This window comes from Nesoenas mayeri (genome assembly GCF_963082525.1).
Source record: "Nesoenas mayeri genome assembly, chromosome: 2".
In the NCBI taxonomy this organism is placed as follows: Eukaryota; Metazoa; Chordata; class Aves; order Columbiformes; family Columbidae; genus Nesoenas; species Nesoenas mayeri.
The window spans coordinates 111,050,233-111,074,253 of record NC_137543.1 but is presented as its reverse complement, the minus strand read 5'-3'; the positions used below and the strand labels follow the sequence as shown (position 1 = coordinate 111,074,253).

Here is a 24,021-nt window from a genome sequence, read left to right as displayed (position 1 = left end):
ACTGACAAGGGTCTCCCAGTGCTGGTTGAAACTCCAGCTCCTAGCAGTATTTTAGATGGCTTTTAATTCCTGATGTCTTAGTCTAATATTATGATTGCTCTGTGTGGTTTAAATGAATGGAACGAAAATTGTCTTCTAATAACAATGGGCCAAATGTAGATGATCTTACTCAGCCTTCCCTCAGACAGAATTATTATTGGCATCGATGAAGGATTTGCCTGAGTCAGGAGCGAGTATGATTTGGCCCGATGACATGTAACATTTTTCACCTTCAAAGCATTTTTCAGATGTTACATAAATATATCTGCCTGAGAACTTCTAGGCACAGACAGGCTTAGAAGTAGGGATATTTCTGGTGCAAGGGCACTGCCATAGCATGTCACAGATATGTGCCACACCAACTCCTGCTTAGGCTTTCAGTGCCTGACCACATATTGCAGCTGGAGAGCGTATCATGTATTATATAGCCCTCCAAACAACAGTGTTATTTTGCTCCTGTCAGATCTCTTGCCAGTGTTGATAACCTCCGGCATTTAGAAATGAGCAGAAAAGATCTTTTCTACTCTAGGTGGAATAATGTTCTGCCCAAAATATTCGGAGCCCCTGCCCACATCCCCATCTCATTCACAAGCTGTTTAACATCTGCTTTCTCTAACAATACCAGTCAGGACCAAGAGCAAGGTGCTCGTTAATAAAAGGTTTCACTCTTTTCATTCATTCATGTTTCCTCTGTTTAGTTAAGCCAGTGGTACCGTTGAAACGAACAAAACAAACAAAACAAAACAAAACAAACAAAACTAAAAAAAAAAAAAGGGGAGAGGGGGGAAAAGGAATGACAGCCAGGGGGGTGCTAGGAGGGTCAAATAGAGAGGTAAATAAAAAAAGGAAAAAAGAAAAAGAAAAGAGTTAAATCTACAGGAATGAAAAGAGATTTTAGAAAGAGGGGAGGGCAGGAACCACGAGTAGTGATATTTGAAGAGAGGTGTGTGTTAGGGGAGCAATGAGCATAAGGAAGCCAGCCTGCCTGTTCCTCCCCCTTCCTAATCATAGCCTTTACTCACAGACAAAACTCCCTCCCTCTCTCATTCACTCACTCACTTTAGGCCAATCCGTCCTCTCTCTCTCTCTCCCTCTCTCTGTGTCTCTCTCCTACTCTGAGACAGAGTCAGAACTCTTCTCCCTGACAGCCACAAACATCTACAGCACTTATTGCATGCAGAGAGGGAACCTGCAAACAAAACTTCACAGAAAACTTTTGGTTCTTGTTCCAGAGAATTTGCTGAAGAGAAGGAAAAACAAACAAACAAACAAACAAACCAAACCAGCCCCAAAAAAACTGTGCGTGAAGGGGGAGGAAAAGCAGGGCCTTTTAAAAAGGGAATCACAACAACTTTTGCTGCCAGGATGCCTTTGCTTTGGAAGAGAGGATTTTTGTTGGTGCTTTGCTGGATTATAGTGAGGAGTTCCCCAACCCCAGGATCCGAGGGGCACAGTTCAGTCACTGACTGTCCGTCATGTGCCCTCGCCACGCTCTCAAAGGATGTGCCCAGCTCACAGCCTGAGATGGTGGAAGCAGTAAAGAAGCACATACTGAACATGTTGCACTTGAGGGACAGACCTAATATCACCCAGCCGGTGCCCAAGGCAGCACTTTTAAATGCCATCAAGAAACTCCACGTGGGAAAGGTGGGAGAGGATGGTTATGTGGAAATAGAGGATGATGTTGGAAGAAGAGCCGAAATGAATGAAGTTGTGGAGCAAACCTCAGAAATCATCACTTTTGCAGAATCAGGTGAGTGCTTGAAAAACAAAATTGTAAAATATCCTTTGTGCCAGAACTGTAATTCTTTTCTTCTCCCCAGCAATAATGTTTCCTGCAAGGTTGTAGGATGAGACTTGGGGAGGGGGGGTGAGGGGGGAGGACGAACGGGATGGAGGGGACAGGACTCTGAAGGAATTTGATTTTTCTGATTTAGTCTTGGCTACAGATTACACTTGCTAAGCACAGGCAGCCACACAGGGAGGAAGCTCTCTAACCAATCTTGAGCAGAAAGTCAGGCTGCAGCGGGGTCTTCCAAACTGTGCCTGTGAAGCCAGAGTACTTACAGTAAAGTAACTAGATTGCAGAGCTCATGGTTAAAGAAAAAGGGCTGAAGCCTTTTGGGGAGTTTATCAAGACAGAAAGTGAACTGCAAACTACTTGAGAAACAACCCTTTCATGTAAAAAATTACAGTGGAAGTCATAAAATAAGAAAAATAAGCTTTAACTTTTAGCAGTGAGAGGTGTGGTGATTTTATTTTTTTTTTAATTTAACACAGCATCTCCGTCAGTAAAGAGTTGCAGGGATGGAGTTGCAGGGACTGTCAGATGACTTCAACAGAACCAGACAAGTTGCTATAGCTGATCCAATTTGTAATGCAGACTTCTGCATACTGGAAAACAAGATTCTGTTCCTAAAACACTCCTGTCAAAAAAATGCAATGTTGGTAGGGTGCATTTTGAACTCTTTCACAGTTCTGTTTTCCCTGTTACACAGTAGAATCGTAGAATATAGATATTTACTAAGTAATGGCTTAAGACTCGCATCAACTGGCTATAGGAAACAACTCTAAAGTTGTACTTTGCTGTCTTGTTCCTACATTAACACGATCAGAACCCATTTTAATTCAATGTATATATATGTGCATATATATCTGTTAGTATATATGAGTATGTTTATACATGCATCAATAGCAGTATATTGCAATAACTCTGTCATCTAACTAACAGGAACTTTTTATGACGTTGTCTAGCCAAAGCATTTTTCCTGTTGCCAAGACGGTTTTAAAAGAATGTCATTGTTTTGTTTGGTACAGCATATGGTAGGCAAAGTATGCAAAGGAACTCCAAGCATTTTTGTTTAAAAGTTTGCTGCGGCAGTATAAACAATTAAGACAACACTCAGAGTTTCCAGTCCTGAAAACCTGTTGACTCAGATGTTCTGTTTGCAGGGGAAGCCATGCACAAGAAGTGTGCATGCTTTTAAGAGCAGACATTCCTGCTGGCTGTCTGATTTCCAACTGTACAAGGAGCCCTTGCCTTTGGAATCCTTGTCAATATACACATTATCAGTGCTTTCAGTATGAAAGCTCAGGCTTTTCAGTTTTTCCATTCCCTTCACTTCAGAAAGCAGGCAGAAGGTATCAATGCCAGTGGTCATTAGAAGCAGGGGTGGCTCAACGTTAGTTTAGAAATGAGTTTTTAAAAGCAAAGAAATCTCTAAGATATCTATGAGTTGGATTCCCCACCTGATTTTCAGCAGCTCGCACTGAGCACAGTGAAACACATATGGCATGAGCAGTGGTTTCTCTTCACTGTGTGAGTCCCAATCATTTGTAAACACATTATTGTCTCTCCTGAGCTCTGACACAAAGGAATTTGGAATTTGATATATGCCTACTCAGTACGACACCCTCTGACGGCGGCTCCTGAAGCCATTGGCTCTCGGGGCCACGTGAGCAGTGAAAATCGTGCCATTGCCCACAGGCTGGCCAATAGTCCGGCCACCGATTCCCCTCCGCTACAAACTACCCAACACTAACACGTCACTTAGTTTGACTTACATAGTGTTGTCCTACCACTGCTAGCCAAACTAATTTAAGAAGACTTATGTTGTGGAGGGAGCTGCCCAGCCGAAGGATGGGGGCATCCACTGTGTTCCCGTGCCTTTTCTGCGCTGCTGCCATTCTCTACTTTCATGTGAAGCCCATCCTGAGAGCCAAAGCAGGAGGGCTGCTCTGGCCCTTTTCCCCATACGTGCTGGGCTTTGATTTGGGAGGAGGGAGGAGCAACTAGCAATCTAGAAACCAAGCTCTAGGGTTTGGGTTTATAACAGAAATGATAATTCCACTCTGTGGAGCAACTTCAGACCTCTAAAATGTATTTTTCACCTGTAGCCATTCATATTTGGTGTCTTGCTAACATCAGAGGATCTACCACGCTTTACAGGTGCCCATGCTGCAACAACTTCAGTAAACCTGGAATCTCTTGCACTCACACACTAGCAGTACTGCATGTTAAATATTAAAGCAGTATTATTTTTCCTGCTGAGGAAAGTGAGGCAAAAAGAAGGCAAGTGACATGCCATATAGGAAGTACGAGTTAAAAAGACAGAACAGAATGTAGCCACATGGACAGTTGCCGCTTTTCAGTCTGTGGGAACTGGGAAAGGTATGAATAAGTTGAAAACACCAAGCAGGAGAATAAACCTGCTCCTCTCACAGTCAGGTGAATGTTCTTCCTGCTTTTAATGTGAAACATGCTCTGTTATGAAAGAAAGCAATAGGAAATCAATGAAAATGAATGGAAACATCTCACATTGTATCAAATAAAGGTCTATGGAAAGAGAAATAAGACTTTAGGCTTTTTGTTCCTTTGGGTATGATTTGACATAAACCAGCCACAGTTCCCCTTACCTTTCAGAAGCCACATTTACTACTTGCCTTCATAAAAAAGTAGTATTTCCATCTTTCATCAGCCATATCCTCAGACATACAATGAAATGGAGTGAATGAACAACCAGTGCCCTGTGCACGTGCTTCTGGCCTGAGACTGCTATTTTCTAAAACAGACCAAAATTCAAATGAGTGCAGGCTTAGGACAATTAGAGGGGAAACTAATTGCAGTGAACTTGTCTGAAGCACAGGTGTAGTTATGTTCAGGAAATCAGCAAAATAGTTGGCAGGTAGTTTTCACAGCTAACAAATCTAGGCAGATCTTTGCGAAACTAATGACCACGAGTATTGGGCAAAGTTTACAAATGCACCCTACTGTCCTTTGGCACTCTTACAAGTAAAACATGAAAATGATTTTCTGCTTGCATATCAAACTAAGATTACTGACCTTGATTAGTTCTGCTATGAGGGTAGCTGTGCCAGAGCTCTGTGGGTTACTTCAAGGTCTTAAAAATAGTCTTTTTAGGAGAGGGGTCATATAGTTTTGTGACAAGCAAAACCAACAGGTTCTATAACTGAGATACACAATGCTCATAAAATATAGTTGGCTACTCTTTCATTATTTTAAGTAGATATCTTATTAGGCAGACCTGGGATTTTGCCAAGTGAATTTGATCCTGGCAACTAAACCTCCAATGAAATGGGTTGCTAACATTATCCCCTGAGAAGGTGATAGGGATTGCTGGATGGAAAGACTGAGATTCAAAGTCTTATCATTAGGAGAACTGTCAGGAAAAAAATGAGAAGTCTCACAGCTACTTAGGCCACTTCTACCTTTTTGTATCACTTCACACAGAAATCAAGGTGAACTGACTTGATCATGTGATGCCATCTTTCATGTGCAGATCCATGTGTGTACACACTTGCACCTTTTCCTAGGAAGATACCTACTCCTGTCCATCCGGGCTGGCAGTTCAGAAAGAAAAAAAGCATGGGTCTCTTGTGCCTCTTCAAATTATTTCCTCATTTTTTTTGGAGAGCAAATGCATTCAATGGCACAAATATCCGTGCTGAATAAAGAACGGCCACGAGAGGGCACACTCCAAAGGCTTTTTGCTCCACGCAAGGCAACCTTCCTGCAAGCTCCTATTTTACCTAATCGGATCCTGAATCCCAGAGATCTTTATGTTTATCTGTAGCTTCTCTGAGTGGAGCTCTTGTTTCTCTCTTTTGGTTTATTTAAAAGGCAGAGATTCAGTGGAGTGGAAGACTGCAAGTAAAATAGTGCAGGAAGGAAACGGGCAAAGGAGAACAAGATAAACTGATAGATGCTGGAAGTTCTGGAAATCTAGAAAGATCAGAAATTATCATTATTATTTTCTACAAGATACTGAGAAATGTGACCATGAATCATCATCTGAGCTGATTTTCTCACATCTTTTTTTAATGCAGTTTCCTTGGCTTTTGGAAAACAAGCCTATTTCCCCTCAATTCTTTTATATTTTTTTTTCTTCTTTTATTTTTTTTTTTTTCCCCCCCTTTGGCATACTATATCAAAGATTTCAAGTTTAGCAAATGAAAGCAAGTTACTTCCAGAAGAAGAAAACCATTCTGTATTAATCTGTTTCATTGTCACAAAATGTCAAAATGCGGGAATTCAGGGAGGTTGGTTGGTTTGAGAACAACTTGAGAAAACACAGGCGAATCTGAGAAGGTGGGAACCAGTTTATAAAAAGATAGCTGAGAGAGAGACAGAAATTACTGTCCATCTCTGTGTATAGTCATGCATGCAGTTTTGTATGCAAATGCAGTTGGGAATATCAGAATATACATTAGCCTGTATGTGTGTATAAGTGCACATATGTCCACATGTACAGGTATGCCAAGGCAGACACACTTATATAGCCATGTACCTGCACCACTCTAATATTATGTTCCTGCAGATAAGTATGTGCATTAATGTGCTGTCCAGTGTGCAGGATGTATCTATACTGCAAATGTGTAACTGATTCATGCTGAGGAGTTCTTATATCTTGATATGTCTATATGGGTATGAAAGGGCAATCTCATTTAATGCAACAGAGCTTGGCAAGATCGATTTAGGATTGAAGCTTAGTCTACTGGAAGTGTTTGGAAGTTTTGCTATTCATTTCAGTGGGCTTGGGCTCTGGGCCTTAGTGCATAGAAATTAACTATTTTAATGAAGACAGACTGGCAGCTTCTGATCCAGTTAATTTTAGAATTTACAACAAATTATTACAAGTATGTAAAAAAAAACCTATCTTTTATGAAAGACAAAGACTTGTTATTAGCTTTACCTTCAAATATATTAGTAGTGTAGGCCTCACTAAATGTTGCTTAAGCTATTTTAGATGTAAATGCAAAAATCAAGTAACAAAAAACTTCAGCCAAACAAACACCTTTTTTTATTTCTAAATATTTAAAGCCATGTGGGGGAGGGGCTTTCAATTTGGAAAGAACTCTGGGCTGTGGATGTAAAGTGTTTCCCTCCTGACTATTTTGAGGAGAGTCAAGGTTCACCAGAACTGAACTATTTCACATTCTCAATGACCTTGTCAATGCCCCTTTGGGTTAACTTTTCAAGAAAGGTATTTAAATAAGGTTGCTGCTGCTTTTTCCCTCATGAATGCCTGGGGAACGGTTCTTTTTCATGGTTCTCTTTTTCTTTTTTTTTTGGTCTATTTTTTTCTTAAAACAAAAATCTGCTTTTGCTGGCAGCAAAGAGTATGTGAACATAAAGATAAGGTGGTTGCTATCTGTGTCATAATTGCTCCTCCCTTTGTAAGAGGCAACAGTAAGACAGCCGGGGCAGGAACGAAAGTACACAACCTGGATGACCAGTCACATACGGGGGTGACGAATAGTTGGAATAAATTGTCTGCCAGCGCTCCATAGGCTGAAATGCATTCACAGAAACTGCCACTGTCTAATCGCGGTAATAACACATTAGTAATAATCAGTCTGCCTAGGGGATAATTGCCAGACGATAACAGTGCTAAATTCACTGAATAAATTCTATGGTTTGAACAATTCATCTAACTCTAGTGGTCACTCATTAGTAAACATTTTGAGCAATTATCTCTCAATAACCATGCTCTTCTCTTCACTCTCTTTAGAGGAACCTTTCTAGTAACCTATTTTTTTCTGTCTCCTGGGGAACGGAAATGAGAAGTGAAGAGAAGGATGCTTTTGAATGTAATTACAGATTGGCACGCAGCACAAATTCCCCCAAATCTAAACATAGGCAGTAGTAAAGTTAGCAACTAAAAAAGGAAAAAAAAGCTTGCTTTGTATGGAAAAACAGTTCACTTACAGTATAACGTAAAAACGGTTCAAAATTAAGCAGTGGTGAAGCATGGAAATTTAAAGTAACAGCACCTTCTTACACAGTGAGCATTTTGCAAAGGAAAATTTAAATACTGCCTATTAAGAGAAATTAAGAATAAGTCACATTATATTGTCAAAAAGGATAATCGCTGTCATTATGAAAAAAACAGCCTTAATAATTTAGCAGCGTATGGGTCATTTGTTTTGGTTTTTTTTAAGGTCATTTTAATTGTCTTAGCATTTTACTCAAAAAAAAAGATCCTCTTAATTGTATAGCTTAGACTCTACATGGTATATGTATATAGCTTAAACTATTAGGGCTCAATCATGAATCCCACTGCAAATTGGAAATAAATGAGCTTTGGCTACATAGTTAAAGCCAGCAATACTGAAGGAAGGATCTTTAACCTCAGAGGAAGAGTGTGCTGGAGCCACAGGCTCCTGCTGTGAGCCCAGGACCAACTACCCCATGCAGGGCTGACCCCACCATCCCCCCACACCTGGGCCCACGAGGGCTCTGCCAGTCCCCCCACAGTCTCCGGCACCATGCCCATCACCAAGTATCACTTGGGACCAGGTACAGAGCACAGAGTCCCGCACCCGAGCCCTGAGCAGCCCTTCCAGAGGTGGAGAGGAGGGTACCTGTGTGGGCTCCCCTCTGCTTGCATCTTCAGACTTCCTCCTAAAAAGGTGTGCGAGCACCACTGAAGAGAAAAACAGATAGGAGCAAACTCTCCTGGTATATATACTGATGCTACAGTTTCTTTCCATTCAGTAACTCCTTTCATTAAACCTTTTACCATATATGCACTCCTTCTTGGGGTTTGTATTTTTAACCATTTCTCACAGCATTTGCTGGTGTCACAGTCCTCTTCCTGGAAGGGACTTTGCTCAGCAGTAAAGCAGAGAGGTGGCCTCTCCAGGGCTTTGGGAAGAGGATATGAGGAAAAGCAATCAAAGAGGGGGGGCGAAAGTAATCCCTCATCTCCTTTTTCAGCTACCCTCTGCTATGATAGCAATCCAGGCTGTTGACATTGCCGTTTATATTGAGCATGGAAGTGACAAAGGCATTACCACTGTTGGGCCATGAGTTTTTCCACAGGAGTCAGGCAGGAGGTGCAGGATGACTAGAAATGGAAGAAGACCCTTGCAAATCAGCTGTGGCAGATGAAAAGGCAAGACAGAAGGATAGACATAGTGTAATTATGGAAGTGATACCATCCTCAACTTTCAGGAAGGTCTCCTGTTTACTTTCAGTTAAATGAACATCATGTATTTCCAAAACTTTGAACCTGGTCAGTAAGTCAGACCAAAAAGGAAAGACTGCTAAATCCCTAAGCAACATTAGGAGAAAATGAATTACAGTGATTTTTTTGGTCTCAGAATACTTGAAGAATTTATTTTATTGTAGCACTGAACCTTTTGGAAATAAAGATCCTGTTATAAAGTGAATGTGTAATCGTAAGTCCGATCCAGAGATCTCCATTCAGTTTTAGCACAGGCCAAACTCTGATTTCAAAATGAGCTTGTCTGAGCATAGTGACCTTGTAAAGACTGCAGGATTCATACCATTTGTGCTGTGTGATCGTAACAAACTAGTTGTGAATGTGGAGAGAATTCAGAAAAGCTTCGTTTTTTTCCTAATGTGAAAGCATGCTTTTTATCCCCAACTTTGTACCATTCCCAGTCTCCTTCTAAAAAGATCTGTGAAAGGGAAAGGTTTTTTTTAATTGCTATAAAACCTTTTGTTAGCTATGCAGGGTTGAGGACTCAGGATTTTGTTTCATCCAGAAATATTAGGCTCAATAAGCTTCCTGAATATTTTTTCTTTAGAATCTGAATTGACCATTAGTGTATGAAAATGTAGCTAATCACATTCAGAGAGGCTGTTATTGTAGCTAACAACCTATAGGGAGGCTGTTATCCCTGTATAAGGACATGTCTTATGCTACCTTGCTCAAGCTCACTTGAGGAAAGTGAAGAAAAAGAAAAACGAGGTACTTTCACCATACTATTCTAATACTTTTAGTAATGAGGAAGAATTCAGCTTTCACACATACAGGAGCATATGAAAAACTATTTAAGAGAGCTCTTGAGGTCCTGTTTCTTTCATGTAATATATGTCAAAAAGACAGGTTGCATTACTTACACTTCCAGCCAGTGCATAAGGTAATGTGAATATTTACTGTTGGAGATATGTCACTATTTTCAACTCCCACTAGGGTGGAAATAGCGGAATGTGAAATACCATGCCTTAGCACTCGAGCATCAGGCTATTCTGTAACATGGGGCTGCCTGTTTTTTTTCCGATCGGATGGGCCATGCAGCTTCTTCCCCTGGCGAGCCAAGTCTGTGCACCCCAGCTACTTTCTTCAGAGCACGACTGGGCCGATTTTCCATGTTTGTGTCCAGCACAGCTCATCTGCTCATGCTCATGCACAGGAAGATCCCCCCTAGCACCAGAAATGCTGTCTGTGCCCAGCTTGGTACCTCTAGAACATAGAACAAGTTTTGCACTTCCCAGCAATATATGCCTATTCCCCACACCAGTCTGTGAGCCCTGGAGAAAGAGAGTGTCCGGGGAGAGGCTGCTGGTGACAGAAGAATTTCTGGTCTGAACCATGTTTTTTTCCCCAAGGTTTCTCTGAGTAGGGACAGGAAGCAGAGGGGATTAGACGGAAAGTCTCGGAGGCAGCAACCCACCTCTGGCAGGTCACCTGCCTTCAGGTTCCCCTGAATCCCAGGTCCCCCTCAGAAAGGTTTTATTGGGACTGTGCCAAGGAAAGGCATAAACTAAAGTTAGAAGTTTGCTTTAGGAGAGGGAGTCAGGGAGAATGAAGCAGCAGGCTGGATGGATGGTCCTCACAGGCCTTAGAAATATCCATTCTCATAGAGGACACTATAACATCCCTCCATACGAGGCAAGCAGCCTCTTGGACCAGACTTTCTTAGGACTGGGGGAATGCCACTGTAGATCTCCTCATGCTCTGAAATCTGTGAAGGAGTGTGATTAATGCCTACTACCTGCCCTCTGCTCCAACACAGCTGACACCTTTGCCGTGGTTTCATTTCTGGAGTGGAAAAAAATGATGTTAGCTGGTAAGAGATGAATAATGAACTTTCCATCATTACTGAATGAATCTTATTTAAAAAAAATAACAGAAAACCAGTAACTCCACCATGCCTCACAGTACTGGTCAGCTTGCTCTGTCTTTTCTATAAGCCACTTCCTTTTCTGAGGCGCAGCCCCCTGGGTTCACGTGGCTCCCTGAGAAATCCATGTAACTTACTTTGGAGATGGGCATCAGCAAGGTCTGTGAGAAGCAGTTAACACAAACCATGTGCTTCCCTATCGCAGTGACGGTTAAAGTCTACAGTTTCACACTCTCACTTAGAGGGAAAACAAAAACAAAACACTGTGCCCTTTGGCCACTGTAATTCAGAAATGTCTGTCTCCTTGACCTGGGAATGCCACTGGGGAAAGCTGGATGTGTCAGTGCCAGGACTTCACAGTGAAAGAAAGCAACAGGTAGCTCGAAGGGGAGCACAGAGTTTAGAAACCAGAAACTCCTGAATTTGCAAGGGAATACAGAATAGATGTTTCTTGTGATTTTGTCCCACTTCTGTCTCACCTGAGAATGGGGGAGTGGGGAGATGGTCAGGGAGCTGGTACTGCTGGAGTTCAGTGGCAATGGGAAGCAAAGAAGAGAGCCTTCTTGCCATGAGAGCAATTTTTCCTGTGTGCATTCAGTCACTTCAGCTTTGATCAGCACTTGCCCTTTTCAGGGTGCGAAGTTCTGGTTCCCTGACAAGCAAAACCACTGCACAGAGAATCGGGTCAACAGCCATGGGTAGCTCAAGAATAATATCAATGACAAACTGATGATTATGAATACTGCTTCTGTCTCACTAAGGTCAGACATCTGTGCATTTCAAACCTGTGACCCCAAGTCCATCCCAGCCTCCATGCTAAGAAAGAACAAAAGATGCCAACATGGCTTTTTCCTTTGTCAAGAAAATAGAAAAGTACCTCTGTTAAAAAAAATAATACCACCACCCCCCAGCTAATTCATTCTATCTCAACTTTTTTCATGCTCTAGTGATCAAATCATTAAACAGCTCTCATTATTCATTCCAACTTCTGCCAGAAATATGAGCTCTGTATCAGAGAAACACCCCCTCACCATCATCATCATCATCATGACATCTCAGCAAGTTGATACAATTATGCCAGAGAACCATCCCCATAATTATACAGTTCTTTAGCTCATTTTTCAGTGTATTCACCATTACTATAATCACAGCGAGTACAGTGTGTTAAATTAAGAACAGGATCTACAGCTAACATCTCCCAGGATGAAGAGTCTGGCTGCTGCAGTTCTGCAGTTCTTTACAATATAACTCTGCAAACCTCTCAAAGCTGAGGCTCATAGTATTTCTTTGTTTTTGAAACAATTGACATTTACAATTCATTTTAAGATGAATCTGAAGAATGGCATTTTAGGGAGGGAGAAAGGGCAGACCTTGTTCCCATATAATTTCCAAAGTATTGCCAAAGAATTGGCAGGGCTGGAACTCACTCCCTAACTTTAGCTATTAGGCATAGCTTTGTATGTGTATGGTACATAAAGTCATGGACTGTCATCACAAAAGCAATTTTGCCTTTCAGCTAACAGTGACCACAAAGACAGCTTAGGCAAATATACTCTTAGCAGCTACTGATGTTTATTTGCCGTGAAACGCTATACATAAATGACTACATCATTACTATAACAAAGTACTTTGGTTAAAATATGATATTGTAAAACAAGAGGCAAAGAAATACTTTTCTAAAGGGAGAAATTTCATGAAAGACAAACTGAGGAGGGGATGAGATGAAGGAAGGCTAGAACAGAAAAATCATAAAAATTTCCAGAGCTAAGTAGGAAACCCAGGGAATTTCATGCCTGTGGCGACAGTAACAGAATTTTCTTTAACAGAATGCAAGCACACATACTAACAAGTTCTTCCTGTCTATTTCCATTTACCAAATCAGGCACAGCCAAGAAAATGTTGCACTTTGAGATTTCCAAGGAAGGCAGTGAATTATCAGTGGTGGAACATGCTGAAGTGTGGCTCTTCCTGAAGGTCGCCAAGGCCAACCGGAGCAGGACAAAAGTCACCATCCGTCTGTTTCAACAGCTGCGGCAGCCAAAAGGCAACTCTGAAGGAGCAGAAGATATGGAGGATGTGGGGCTGAAAGGTGAAAGGAGTGAGACTTTGATTTCAGAAAAGGCAGTGGACACCCGCAAGAGCACTTGGCACATCTTCCCAGTCTCCAGCAGCGTCCAGAGACTCCTGGACCAAGGCAAGAACTCTTTGGATGTGCGGATTGCCTGTGACCTGTGCCAAGAGACTGGAGCCAGCCTGGTGCTACTGGGCAAGAAGAAGAAAAAGGAAGATGATGGGGAAGGGAAAGAAAAGGAAGCCGGAGAATCTACAGGAGAAGAGGAGAAGGAGCAATCACATCGTCCCTTCCTGATGATGCTTGCCCGGCACTCAGAGGACCGCCAGCACAGGCGGCGGAGACGAGGCCTGGAGTGTGATGGCAAAGTCAACATCTGCTGCAAGAAGCAGTTTTTTGTCAGCTTCAAGGACATAGGATGGAGTGACTGGATCATTGCACCTACAGGTTATCACGCCAACTACTGCGAAGGAGAGTGCCCCAGCCATATAGCAGGCACATCTGGTTCATCATTATCTTTCCACTCCACTGTCATCAACCATTACCGCATGCGGGGCCATAGCCCCTTTGCCAACCTCAAATCATGTTGTGTGCCCACCAAGCTGCGGCCCATGTCCATGCTCTACTACGACGATGGCCAGAACATCATTAAGAAAGACATACAGAATATGATTGTGGAGGAGTGTGGCTGCTCATAGACACACGTGTGCGCAAGACCCTTCTCGTTAAGTTGAGAAGAAAATGTATCAAAAGCCCAAGAAGAGGAAAGACTGGACATGATATAACCTTTTTTGAATGAAAAAAAATCATCAGAAATTAAAGCAAAAACAGAGAGAGAAAAGAGGGAAAGAAAAAAAAAAAGACTCATGGAGGATCAGAAAAGACTTCATCTATAAAAAGGAAGAAAGCTTCATGAACCCGGGCTCGAATGAGATACGTCTGAATGGCAGTATGGGTTGGGAATTTCCTCTTCCTTTAAGTATGCTCCTTATCTTATTACATAGTGTATTAAACGTTAGTTATTACTAGGGGAGTTATGTTCCCTCCCTTAGTTACCCATCAGTTCACGCCGTGGTAGCAGCTCATCTAACCTGCAGCAATTTGGACTAAGTCCAAAATGTCACTGAAATTCCTTGAAAAGCCATGTGTATGAATACTGCATTCACTGGCACTTTCAGCCCAAACTTACCGAGGAACTGAGTAGGTGTGTAGTGTTTGTCTGTATATACGTATGGCTATGTATTTATATACATATCTCTATACATACAGACACTATACACATACATGTACTTAACATTGGTAAAGGGACAATATTGTGCAGGTGTATACACCTTCATCTTCTGCACTACATTTACAAAAAAAAAAAAAAAAGAAAAAAGGAAAAAAGAAAAATGAAGAAAAAACAGAATAAAAAAGGAATGAATGAAAGAATAAAAGTTACATTTTGTAAAGGTGCTCACAAAGTTAGAACTATGCAACCTAGTTGGTTTGAAACTGTTTACCTGCGAGAGGAAAAAAAAAACAAAAAAAGAAAAAAAAAAGCAGAAAGACTTTTTTTTAAATGGAAGTAACTTGTTTTGAAAAAAAATTCTTCAGTGAGAGATACTTGAAAGGAACATGTTTGTCCAGTTACTGGAGCCAAACATTTCTATATTTTGTAAAAAAAAAAGTTTTTAATCGTTTACTATTTGCACTACAATGGTGTCTGACCTGTCTAATCCTTATTTAACAAATATTTGCAAGGGAGGGTGGTTGGGTGTGGGAGGGGTTGAGAGCTGCACTTATTGTGAGCTATACAAGAACTGCTACAGCACACAAAATAGCTATTTTTATTATTATAATAATTATTATTATTTTGTACCTTAAAATGAATAGACACATACACCAAAGACATTTGTGCGAGCCTCTAAAAAGTCTGTTTGTGGTTGGTACCATTCACCTGTACTAAGTTAGGGTTTGAGTTAAGGGTAAGTAGGTTGATTATATTCGGGCTAGAATATCTGTTAACCATTTAAATTCAAATAGCGCCCTCAACAGAAAATTGCCATTTGAAGTAAACCCAGAAAAGCCCCGGGAACCGGATCCAAGGTGCTTGGATCCGAGGTCCATCTAAGCATAATTGTACCCTTTTGCATGTTCAACACTAAAGCTTGTCCCTGATGCACAGCAACTGTGCATTGGCTGGGAAGCAACTTTATACAAGGGATATACATATATGTATATATTTCTGTATGTATATATGTATGTATACGCAAGGTATAAGCACTTCTGGCTTCACTTTAATGTTCTTAAAACAATGAATGTTTGTGTGCAAAGCACAGTTATGTTAAAAGATTGTCTGTACTACCAAGTGGGAGGCTACATGTTCAAAACGGTATTTGTGTGACAGAAACCTAAAGTGCTGGTGTACACTTCGGAAGTCTTGATATAAAATTGCAAGCAGCTTTGGGCCCTGCCCGCCTGTCGCCCCTGCAAATATACAGAAAATGGCAGTTGTGGCAGGATTTCTGTTTGAAATGCCATCTTCAGCAAAAGACTGGCTGTCTCAACCACCACCCTCTAGCACGACAACTCTTCATGGGTTTGCGTGTTACCTGTAAGACCTGATTTTCAGTGTCAACACCTAACCCGAAGGGTCCAACCCGTAGGGCACAGGTAGATAGTTTTTAAAACAAATTCTATCGCTGTCATATTTAAAAGAATGTTAAAGTTCCAACATTTGTCTTTGGGTAGGGGGAGATGATAAGAGGGAACGGGAGAAACCTTTAGGCCCTGTTTACACTGAGTTTGATAACCCTGAGCCTGAAGCTTCAGACTCTCACAAGTTTGCAGGACCAAGCCCCTGTTAGCTGCCTTCTGATGGGACAGGCTTCAAAACGCCTCTCGCAGAAAGAAGCACTAACACGGCTCCCCACCTTGCTGAGAGCACAGTTGGTAATAAGAAAATAAAAATTAAAAAAAAAATTTAAAAAAAAAAAAGAAAAGAAAAAAAACTAAAAGAAAAAGATAGCACAATTTAACCCGGTCACATTGGCTAGGGATAGCGTGTTAGCACCTTCATGGCGAGAACCATGTTTAAACAGTGTAATCAGGGCCTTCATTTTTTTGTCAGCCAAAACTGTTTATGGATGCATGTGTGTGTGGGTGTTCTCTGTGTCTGCATATGTATGTATGTGTGCATGGGCTCATGTCTGTATTTGTACGTATCAATAGACATAAAAAGAAAAAAAAAGTAAAAAAAAGAAAAAAAGAAAGAAAATAATAAAAAAGCCCTTTCCTCTGTTGAATAGATATCAACATACATGCTTATAGCTAAGTTTTCTATCTAATTTATTCCACAGTATTTAGATTGCATAGTACAGCTAATGGGCTATACATTTATGTACTTTTTTATACAATACATTTTTTTACAGACTTGTTTGCAATTTGCAAAAAAAAAAAAAAAATCAAAAAATTATAACATTTGGGTAAACACTAAATTTGTCACTAAAGTATTCTGTAAAATATCAAGGCTTTCTGATTTAAATTATTTGCAGAAGTTTGTTGGGTTTTTGTGTTTTCTTCCTAGGGAAAGGGAGGGATACCAAAAGCTAGCAGGAAAATACAAATAAAGAAAGAAAGAAAGATGCACAACTAACTTATAACTTAAATAAACCAAGTTTCTGGCCCTGTTTCAACTGAAGCAAGTGGTAGAATTACTGTTGATTTTTCTAGAAGCAGAGCCAGCATCTGGAACAGAAGGACAGAAGGAGCAGAGACATAGTCTGTGAGAGTTGTTGAGAGTACCTTTTAGTTCACTGGGCTTTAGACTTGGCCTTAAAATTGGATGCATGTTGTCCCAGAACCCTTACTCATGTCAACAGGCTATTTGACATCTACTGGTCTCCTTACAAGAGTAGTAAAACTACTTAAATGAGTAAAGGTAAGCCAGCGTGTCTCACAGGTTCCTTTGCTGTGGGCAGTGTGAAGAGAGAGAAAGGATTTTGAATGAATGGCACCACATACAATGTTGCTTAATTCAATTATTTAAACCCGTCTGCTTGCATCATGATTGATCCCTGAACGCAGTTGCAAGGGAAGCAGATGAGATGGCTCATGTTGGTAAAAATTATTCTCAGGCGTATTTAGTTAGAGAGCATTGGAGACCTGAAATCCCAGCACCTTCCCCTAAATGGCAATGGCAAAACTCCCATTTGTGGCAAGCAGAGTAAGCTTAGGCTCACAGTTTTCCCAGCCAAAGCAGAAACAGCCTTTAAAAAGAAGTCTGATGCTGAGTTCAATACCAGCTTTTATGTGGCGAATGGGAACTGGCCCTGGAAAACATGAAACTAGCTTGAGACAACTTCCAAGTGAGGAAAGAAAATAGGATATTAGATGTGGTGAGCATTATCATGATAGATACACCAAAAAGAGAAGAAGGTTTTCAAATCAATAAGTAACTGTTCCTAAGCCCTGCTTTTTAGCTTTCATTTGTGCATATACACTACTCACAAATTGTAAAGGTTTCTCCCTCCAATCTCTAGATACAGTCATGGGGTTTTGATTTGTGGTCAGAGTTATTTAAAGTAGGAGGAAATGAAAAACTATATGATAAAATAAAATATGAAATTGGGATGTTAATCAAGACTGACTGATTCCAGCAAAACACCCCACCCCCAATAATTTGATTTAATTAGATCTGCATGTACTTAAAATAGCATCAGAAATTGTTACCATATTTAAAAAGTTGTTCAAGGGCATGTAGTCTCAAAAATTACTTCTCCTTTCAGGTATAACTATACCAAAAAAAAAGAGGCTTTTAACTACTAACACATTCCTTTCCATATAACCTACTTCCTGTTTATATTGAAAAGGTATTTTCAGTATATATTTAATCACATCAATGTATTTGTTTAGTACCTCCGCAATCTCCTTGTGTCACAGTTGACCACATTTGATTGTCTTTCCCCCTCTCCACGTCAGATGCCCACTGGATACAAGGCCTCAGAAACTGGCAGAAGTGCACATTATGACGTTTCTTTGGGAGGGCTCAATATATTTGCATTCTTGGGGTTTAGCAAAAGGAAATGCTGACAGATGCTTATAATTATTCTGCACTCGTATGTCATAGTAGAATATTGATCTAGGGCCCAAAACTGTAGAACAGAATGAAATGGGAGTTTTGTCATTGACTTCAATAGGAAGAATGTCTTACTGAATCATTGCAAAGTAGGACTCCATTATATATACCTGGGGTTTTTTTGCATTTAGTTGAGATTTAAGCCACCAAGTTCATTTAACTGTGACACCACAAGGCTACGTAGAGGCTAGCAGCAATATATCTAAGGTAGAGAAGTTCAGGCATATGTAAAGTCTATGTGCAAAATTAAAATTTTTATGGACTATAGTTACTTGTGTGGAATAGTGCCTTACTCTGTAAGCAATGCTGTTGATTTCAGAGGGTCTCCTTTTTCTAGAAAGTTACCAGTCAGCATCAGTAAAGTGAGCAAAATCTATTTCTGGAGTATAGGTAGAAGAGTTGTGATGGAAATAATTAAGTTATTTAAGTTAAACCTCATGTCAATAGTGTGCATCAGTATAAGAATCAGATGCTAATCACTTTCCTTATGCTGAAAAAAAGCTTTACTCCCCATCTGCTCTCAGTGCATTACATGTGGAGTAAAAAGGTTTTCAGTATGAGTAAACAAAATCATAATTTGACCTTTCATGAACAACTATAAGTAACATTTTCATGGGCAGAAACGAACAACACTTCTGGGTTATGTAGTTATTTATTTTTTGAGATACAGTGAATCTGTGTTAATTCTCAATGGGTTTCTTTGTATTTAAATACTTTCAAAAACAATACATTGACGATGGGTTGAAGATATATATATATGTATGTATATATACATATTATATATATATCTACAGTATATATACACACAACTATATATATATGTATATACATATATATATAAATTATGAAAGCCAAGATATTATGAAGCCTATTTTGTTTTTATCATTTTGTGTTTTGTTGTTGATATTATTATTATTGTTATTATTATTATTATTATTTTGCATACTACATGCAGTGCTTTAACCAATGTCTGTTCGGCTAATGTAATTAAAGTTGTTAATTTATATGAGTACATTTCAACTATGTCAATGGTTTCTTAATATTTATTGTGTAGAAGGACTGGTATTTTTTTTATTTACATTATGTTTAAAGAGGTAACAGTTTGATATGTTCTCATTTGTTTATATTAGAAGTTATTTATTTTCACAGCATTCCGTCTGGTATTTTGATATTTGGAAGGCATGCTACCTATACTTTGTACAGTTAGTGGGCAGTATTCAGCAGCTCCCGGTAGATTTTTAGGCCCTATGTTAAATAAAGACCTGTTTGAGATTTTTATTTTACATCTTTCCTATTGATTTGCCAGGACCACTCAGTGCACTTATTGCCAGACACTCTGCCTGTGTGACCAATTTATTCCTACTGTATTTACCCAGGACAGAGGACCAAAACCACCTCTGGTGTAAGTCCAGTGACTTCAGTGAAGTTATACCAGAGATGTATTTGGCTCACAGAGAAAAATGCTTGTGCAAATCAATGCAAAGAAAAGAAAAGAAAAGAAAAGAAAAGAAAAGAAAAGAAAAGAAAAGAAAAGAAAGAAAGAAAGAAAGAAAGATAGAAAGAAAAAGAAAGAAAGAAGGAAGGAAGGAAGGAAGAATCTTTGCATTTGGAGGGAGATTTCAACATGTTAAAAATGTTTGAGTCACCTACTATTTTATTTTACTTTGTTCTTTTTGTTATTTTGCTCTTTCTTATACAACAACAGCAACAACACAAGTGAAATAAATAAAGGGAGTTTCACCAAGCATTGTGTAATTGTCCCTTAATACACGTTCCTGGTTGGGAAATTCATGAGAGCTGGGGAAATTACAGAAAAAAAATCAGCCTTGGAGGTGAAATATGTGGGTGTTTCTTTGGTTTGAATGGTGTGATGCTTTTCCCTTTGGTGTGACTGTGTTAAATGGTCATTCGAATTCATGGCCCTACATGTAATGGAATTTTAGTTCGTTCACTTCTCCTTGTGAAATGCACCAAATACAAAAGCTAAAGCCAACTGCAACTTCCCTTTGCCTGCAGGCTGTTAGGTCTTCAACTACCATCACCACAATTCCCTTGAATAATCCAGAATTAGATGTTTACACAGATAAAAGCAGAATTTCTATTATCGAGACAAAATCCCAAGGCTGTTAGTTCACATGTGCTGGTTTATAAATTGATTAGAGGCCTGGTCACAGGCAACTGATCCCTGGTCTGAGTGAGAAATTATCTGAATATCCTCATATTAGAAAGTAAAGTGAACTTATGAAGGGTTTTCACCAGTCATTGCATTGCTACGGTGATAAATGGATTCCTGCTACATTCCAGTGGGGTGAGAATCAGGGAACAAGAATTTTTAGGTTGATCTTTAGACAGATTATTTGCATGGTGCTCAAGCACAGGCCACCACAGCTATAAGCAAGCCTTTTAATAATCAGGCACTGAAAACTTTTCTACAAAAGCTGGAAAAGTGAATTTCTTTCCTCTTACTGAGAATAAATTTTCAACAAATCAATGCAATCAGATCTAGAGAAAGCCTTTGTTTTGCATATAATTAAGACATGACTGAATATTTGCTTCCTTTCCTTTGTTATGATCACTATTATTATTATTATTGCCGGGAACGACAAATCCAACTGGATTTGAAATTTGCTCTAAGAGAAGAAAATCATAAAGGCTACATGACTTCAACTGCTGTTGTACTAACCTGGTATAAATGAAGCTTACACTTCAGGTTTAAAATGGTGAATTAACCTTTCTCTGGCATGACATAAAGTGCAGTACTGGATGGTGTTATCCAGATTTTTTCCGTTTTTTCCAGCTATTTAATTTTCTTTTTCCTTTAAGAAAGCTATTGAGAACGGTTGCTACTGTACAGGCTTGTTGAAATACCCCATCTGAAAAGAACAGTGGAACCAAAGCTGCCTTTTGCATGAGCAGAACAATCTGCTAAAACTGAAAAAAAAAAACTCTGTCCTAAATGAATTTGACCAAGCTAATAATGTACAAAGGCAGATAACACCAAATGATTTTGCAAAACAGATACACAGATAGTGTCTACTCGGTGTGGATTTCCTACCTTAGAGGTACATCTTCAAGCTGCTGCTTAGGCTATTGAGTCACTGGGTTAGTTTCAGCGTATATGATGATTCTTTGGATGCTTGTCACAGGGTTGACAGACTCTATGTTTCGGTAATCTCAGTGGCTGCCCTCAGTGATCCCTTTCTTACCAAAGTTTGTCTGTCTCCCTGAAATAGAACCACAGACTGATTTCAAGCACAGCCTGGGGCTCAGAGTGACTGTCCTCCCTTATGCTCTTGATAGAAATCCAGCACAGTGATCAAATCCATGGCTTGCAAATACCTGCCGCTCAGCTTCTATGACTTCTGGGCATTTCATGGTTTCAAAAGAGCTATATCGCACTTTATCACGATTTTATCACACCTCTCCTGTCTACTATTGCTTCTCATCAGCTTTGCTAGAATTGCAAAATAGTGCAGAAAATCATGAGCTGCTAGAGCATCCCAAATCCTTTCTCCAGGACAGGGTTAAGTGGATGGTGAGGTTTCCCGTCTAATAGCCAGCAACTTCCAGCACCCGAGGTGGAAGGGTTGGGAGAAAGGTCCACTTGAGTAGATACTATCTATCTTTTCTTTTGAGGACTGTGTGAGGGAATGGGTTTATTTTGTCTGTGAACGGTGACACTACAGCTTATGGACACAGTGGCAATTTCAGTGTACAAATTACAGCACCACATCAGGAAGCAGCATAACAATTATTTAATATGTCTGACTCATCCAGTCTCTATTGCTTGAGAAAGTTACTCTGTTTCTGAGAAGGCAGAAATGTATACCACCAGAGTCATGGCCTCCCAAATTTCTTATAACAGCAGACAAAACCAACATAGCAGCTTTATTCAAACAAGAAAAACATTCAGAGGAAAGTTGGCAAGAGATACTAGCAGAGGTCCCTAGAGGGGCTCTTCAGCAGACTGCTCCTCCACAACTTCTGCACACACAAGAATGCCTCTTATAGCTGCATTAGGATGCAGTTTATAGGCCTGGGCTTGATCTTAATGAAGTCAGCAGGGTATTACAGACCTGGATGGCTTAACTGAAAGTAAAATTAAGTCCTACTCGAGAAAGATCGCTGAGTATAAAATAGCAAAGAGTAAGATGGTAGACAACATGGACACTTTAATGAACTGCATGTGAGAGTGATCAGACTTGATTGCCTTTGAAAAATGTGAAGATAACCTAAATTAAGGTAGAGGTAGAAAACTCACCAGTTACAGAATGCAATTTCACAGGGTCTTTCTACATAAGGAGCCTATTCAAATGTCTAAATCTTAGTTCTCAGCTGATGCGAGTCTTCTGCTTCACTGACACAGCCCTTCCCAGGGTCATGCCAGCCTCAGAAATGGTGTGATGCAGGAAAAAGATGCAGAACCACTTTCAGGTAGCAGAGAGTCACTGCTTTACCACCCTGAAAGTGTACAGAGGCCACAGATCTATCTAAAGACTGGGCAGACAAATTGGTTAACAAGCAACAAATCAAACTATTTCATTTTTTTTTGAAATTTCTAGCACATGACACAACCCTCAGAAGCAATTCAGGCCTGTCTCAGCGCTGGCAAGTTACCTTAGTATGAATCAGGTTCATATCTGTCATGCTTTCAAATGCATACCTTTTTGTGCAAATCCTACTCCTTTCTCACGCTTTCAGTGGACAGCCTGGTCATTTGTACACAGCTGTTGTGGCGAAATTGGCTCTAGGTTTAGACTTCAGGCTTCTCTTCTCCAGTTGTATTTCCATAGCCTAAGAAAATACTCTCAGGCCCAGGCTTTTTGCCACCCCCACATGTCTAGGCAGGAAGGACAGAGATCAGATAAATAAGTTAATTATGTCAACAAATAGGAGACATTCTCTATGAATAGAAACTCCAGGTCCAAACAGGAGAAGCGCAGTCCTAGACTTGCCCTGCTGGTGACCCAGCCCAGGTACCCAGAGGGTCTGCAGCCCCTGGGAAACGGCAGAGGGACCGCAGGGAAAGCAAAGGCAGCAACGGGGAGTGGTTTCTATTACTCCCATGCAGTAACTGTCACATCAGGTCAAGATGCAGAGGCACAGACTGAAGCATAGGAGGTTCCATATGAATATGAGGAGAAACTTCTTTACTTTGAGAGTGCCAAAGATGATGAAGGGAGTGGAGCATCTCCCTTATGAGGAAAGGCTGAGGGAGCTGGGGCTCTTTAGCTTGGAGGAGACTGAGGGGTGACCTTATTCATGTTTACAAATATGTAAAGGGTGAGTGTCACGAGGATGGAGCCAGGCTCTTCTCGGTGACAACCAATGGTAAGACAAGGGGTAATGGGTTCAAACTGGAACACAAGAGGTTCCACTTAAATTTGAAAAGAAACTCCTTCTCAGTGAGGGTGACAGAGCACTGGAACAGGCTGCCCTGGGAGGCTGTGGAGTCTCCTTCTCTGGAGACATTCAAAACCCACCTGGACACATTCCTGTGTAACATCATCTAGGTGAACCTGCTTTAGCAGGTGAGTTGGACTAGGTTATCTCCCAAACCATTCTGTGATTCTGTGATTAAATTTTTTGCTGTCACAAATGACCTCTTCAGGGAGCAGCTAGGCAGGGAGTCCACAAGAGAAGCAGCAAACCGCTGTGCAGAACCTGGCTCAATCTGTTATGAAATTATTGTTCTGAAACAGTCACTATACAACAGTTACAGCAAGAAGGTAAGTCGTGCTTGGCCATCTTTCTGTCTACCTACCTCTGCTACAGCAGAGTGCATTTTCAGAAAGAGAAACTGAAGAAACCAATGAAAACTTCAAGAAATTAAAAGGGACAGCTGAAAGGGTAAAATATTTCAAAGCAGTTTGCAGACTACTTAAGCATACTAAAT

General features: G+C 40.4%; 1 protein-coding gene across 1 annotated transcript; it reads left to right on the top strand.

The window, feature by feature from the left end:
* Positions 1-435: 435 nt before the first annotated feature.
* INHBA (inhibin subunit beta A) lies at positions 436-14,039 on the top strand. Its single transcript, XM_080364315.1, is given in 3 exon segments — positions 436-1,322; positions 1,325-1,792; positions 12,818-14,039. Coding segments are annotated over 3 exon segments (1,677 nt in total). The 5' UTR covers positions 436-1,000; the 3' UTR covers positions 13,705-14,039.
* Positions 14,040-24,021: the final 9,982 nt, after the last annotated feature.